The sequence below is a fragment of the Phaethon lepturus genome, unplaced genomic scaffold, assembly GCF_000687285.1.
Source record: "Phaethon lepturus isolate BGI_N335 unplaced genomic scaffold, ASM68728v1 scaffold33206, whole genome shotgun sequence".
NCBI classification, from domain to species: Eukaryota; Metazoa; Chordata; class Aves; order Phaethontiformes; family Phaethontidae; genus Phaethon; species Phaethon lepturus.
In genome coordinates this window covers 12081-16117 of record NW_010544711.1, presented here as the reverse complement: position 1 = coordinate 16117, position 4037 = coordinate 12081, and the positions used below count along the sequence as shown (strand labels likewise).

Sequence of the window (4037 nt, the reverse complement as noted above, 5' to 3'; positions counted from 1 at the left end):
CCTTCGTGCATGTGGGGCATGTTGGTCCTTGCCCCTGGAGCTGGCAGCACACTTGAGTTGCTGGCTTTAAATGGCAAGTTCCTTATGCCAGATCATCTTTGAATCCAGCTATGCACTTGCCTAGTGCATAGTATGGCAATAAATTTTAGAAGATAACAGCAAAACAACACTTCTCCAACTTGGTGACCAGACATGATCTCCCTGTTTGGCTCTGAGGTGTGTGGGAGAACTTTGACTTTCCTACTTTCCTTCTGAGGACTTCTTATACTGCTGATATTCAACCTAATACGTTTAAACTCACCAGTTCCTGCCTTCCCATCTCTCAGGAGTTCACAGAGCTCCAGTAATGCTTCTCTTAGATCTTTCCCCTTCCTTCTCCATCTGGAAGAAGGAACACGTCCTGCCATTACCGTCACATTATAGGATAGTTGTATTCAAACGTCACTGATTTTTCTACAGCTTCCTAAATAGGAACACGAGCTAGAGCAGTAACAACCACTAGCTAGAGGGGTGCCCACAGACCTGGGTCTGGCTCCAGGAAATGCTGTCGCTGCACCCTCTGTCCGTACAGCTCTCTGCTTCTTTGTGCTTAGTGCCCTGTTGGACGAGCTCCAGCATCCACAATCTCCTGTCAGCGCTGCTTTGCGAGCAGAGAGTTCCTGCCACAGGAGTCGAAGCGATGCCAAGCACCGAGCGGGCTCTGCTAGTAGGACTCTTGTCTCAGGGCCTCTTGGTTTCTTGTAGTTTGGGGATGTTAGCAAGTGCATTTATTTCTTGGTCACTCTCCAACTGAAATAGCCTTGTGGTGGCTTGCAGGCATCAACGTCAGTGGCTGTGCCCACAGGAGCATGGTCAGATGGGAGAAGGGCTGGCCCAGTGATGAAGGTTTGAGTATCCCCTCTCTTCTCTTAGCTGATGTTCCCATAAGGTTTTTCTTGAGACATACGAATAATTGGCAAGGCTGTGAAATGAGGGGGGGGAAAAAAAAAGGCAAGAGAAAAGGAGAGAGGAAGGTGTGTTCCTATAGTCATGTCATGGCTACATCCAGTTTCCTCTGAACCCCTTTGCCAGAATCTGAGCTGACGGCTTCCTTATCTCTAAACCTCTTCCTAATATCTTCCTCTATTTCCTCACCCAGGTTCTCACCTCCCAACCTTTACTTGTGTGCAATTAAGATCATTCTTCCAATTGGTATGGATGAGCCAGGGCATGAGCTGATGTGCTTTTTCAGACCAAGTTGAAACGGTTGGTAGAGCAGCTGTAGATACTCAGAGATCACCGTAGCGCCGAGCACTACAGCTCTGTTGAACGTGCCAGATAGCGTGGTGACATGGGGAGAAATGCCCTTGCAGGAGGGACACTAGCGTGATCCTGGAGGATGTGTCCCTTGGTGCAGGCCAGGTTTTGCCGACTCTGTGTCTCCTAGGTACGCGGTATTCAATGAGGATGGGTCCCTAGCAGAGCTGAAGGGATTTGAGGTGAAGCGCCGGGGAGAGCTGCAGCTGGTGAAGATATTCCAGTCTTCGGTATTTGAAGCCTTTTTGAAAGGCAGCACCCTGGAGGAGGTATACGCTTCTGTGGCCAAGGTGGCTGATTACTGGCTGGATGTGCTCTACAGCAAGGTAAGCGCAGCTCAGCATGTCTGTGCTCCCAAGGTGGAGCTGGGGAAGTGCCAGAGCTGGTTGGGCACTGTGGGGAGGGTGGACTTCGCTTGCACAGAGTAGGTGGTCTTCCGTGCCTCTGACGGTCAATTCCATTTCATTTCTGCTGCTTTTGTAACCTAGGGCTGCTGTTTAGTGTCTTTTAGTGCAAGAGATCTTCATTCAGCTGTAACTGTTGGTGAGCAGTGTCCTTCCCCAGTCATCTCCTTCAGGGACCTGGTCTGGTGGCCCTCATCCCCCAAGGACACTGGCTAAAGGCATTTGCTGAGGCAGAGAATGACAGAGCCCCTTGCCTGCAGGGTGTTTTATGAGGACCACAGAGACATCAGCTGTACAGTAACTGGGGAGAGCAGAGAAAACGCAAGAAACTGGGGCTGAGGGACTGAGAGCCTGGCTGGGTCCTTCTATTTTGCAATGACCTTGTACAACATGTTCTTGGTTGAGCCCAAGTACTTTGTGTGCACAACACAAAACACTGCTGCCACAGACCAGCCATGGCATAAACCGAGGCAAGCCTCAAAACTACGCTCTCTTTTTTCAGTAGGTCATGTTGGCAGCTGCAACAGGGAGCAATTCCCAGGCTCCCCATGAAGAGCCACACCAACTGGGTATAGGTGCTCCCCGTATCTGACAGTAGCAAGGTTTGATCATTAGGTTCTTGTGAGCTTTGGGGTTTTTTCCTCCCTTTCAGGCTGCCAACATGCCTGATTCGGAACTGTTTGAGCTGATCTCGGAGAACCGGTCCATGTCACGCAAGCTGGAGGACTACGGGGAGCAGAAGTCCACCTCCATCAGCACTGCCAAGCGCCTGGCAGAGTTTCTGGGGGACCAGATGGTGAAAGACGCAGGGCTGAGCTGCCGGTTCATCATTTCCAAGAAACCAGAAGGGTCTCCAGTCACTGAGAGGTAACCCCATCTTGAGGGACCAGGGCTTTTGGCAGTGTGGGGACAACCAATAGGAGAAGGGCAGGGTAGCAGAAGGTGAGCAAGCTGGTGTGGCCAAGTGATCACTTGTCTGCTGGCTCAGACTGTGAGCAAGACTAGTGATGGGTAATGCCATACAACCACTGTGCAGTGGCCTTGCAGGGGTGGGAGGAGAAGCCTGGAGGGTCTCCACAGGCTGGGGTTAGGGGATCATGTCTTGCCAGGACCTTATTCTGGGTGGGTAATAAGTGCTTCCCTGCCTTCCCCAGGGCCATCCCCCTCGCCATCTTCCAAGCTGAGCCCAGCGTGCGCAAACACTACCTCCGAAAATGGCTGAAGAGCCCCTCGCTGCAGGACTTCAATATCCGTGCAGTGAGTGGGACGTCCCCGCAAATGGCCCCAGCTCGGGGACAAGGCCTTGTCCCTTTGGAGGCGTGACCTGGGCAGCGGCTACTTGCATTCACGAAGGGGGCTGCTGGGGGTGGGGATACCAGGGAAATGCTTGACTCTGCATCCGGTGGTCTTCTGCTCAACTTTCTTCACTACCCGCTGCTCTGCCCTCCTCACAGATCCTGGACTGGGACTACTACATCGAGAGACTGGGCAGCACCATCCAGAAAATCATCACCATTCCTGCAGCCTTGCAGCAGGTATGGGGAGGGAGAGAGGGGAAGGCGGGAGCAGGGCTTTGGTTGGGGGACTTGGTGTGATTCGGAGATGCTCTTCAGGTGAAGAACCCAGTGCCACGGGTCCGGCACCCAGACTGGCTCCACAAGAAACTCCTGGAGAAGAACGATGTGTACAAACAGAAAAAAATCAATGAGCTCTTCACTTTGGAAGGCAAGAGACAGGTAAACAGGGTGAGGGGAAGGTGCTGGCTGTGCTGGTGGGGCTCTTCTGCAACCCACATCCTCCTGCTGTCCTTGCTCCCTCAGGTCCTCGCCAACCAGCCCCCAGAGGGGACACCCAGCTCACAGGTCGGTGACATAGAGGACTTCGGGGCTGCCAAGACCCTTCAGCCACCGGTTCCCATCGCAAATAAGCGGAAGCGAGTCCCTGCAGCAGAGGAAAGCCAACAGATGTCCCAGTACCTGGAGCTATCCCAGTCCTGGCGAGAGATCCTGGGTCCACCTCCACCCCTGGGCACCACCAAGGTAGGTGAAGCAGACTGGGCAGGAGATGCCCTGGGGTTGTGCTCATCCACCCAAGCAGCTTGGATGCTGCCAGGAGCAAGCTGTGGGTCTTCTGAAACCATCTGCCCGCCCATAGCTCAGGGCTAAAAGGAGAAATATAACCAGGAGATAGAGAAATGTAACCACTGATGGAGAAAAGGGGGCAGAGGTGGCTTCGCAGCTGGGGCAGGGACATGATGTGGGGCCAGGGGCTGGAGGGCTCAGGCATATGGCGTGGTGTTGGGGGGTTGGGAAGCCTGTGCTGCTTTCTGGCTCGACT

The 4037-nt window shown here is 53.4% G+C and overlaps 1 protein-coding gene across 1 annotated transcript in view; it reads left to right on the top strand.

Annotated features, from left to right (window-relative positions):
• POLE (polymerase (DNA directed), epsilon, catalytic subunit) overlaps positions 1-4037 on the top strand; it is a gene marked incomplete at both ends in the record, with an annotated part of 29556 nt that overhangs the window by 13998 nt on the left and 11521 nt on the right. The window contains 6 exons of the mRNA XM_010288764.1: positions 1427-1622; positions 2353-2567; positions 2855-2957; positions 3155-3235; positions 3314-3436; positions 3521-3743. Of these exons, the coding sequence (XP_010287066.1) occupies positions 1427-1622; positions 2353-2567; positions 2855-2957; positions 3155-3235; positions 3314-3436; positions 3521-3743 (941 nt within the window). The remainder of the gene's footprint in view (positions 1-1426; positions 1623-2352; positions 2568-2854; positions 2958-3154; positions 3236-3313; positions 3437-3520; positions 3744-4037) is intronic.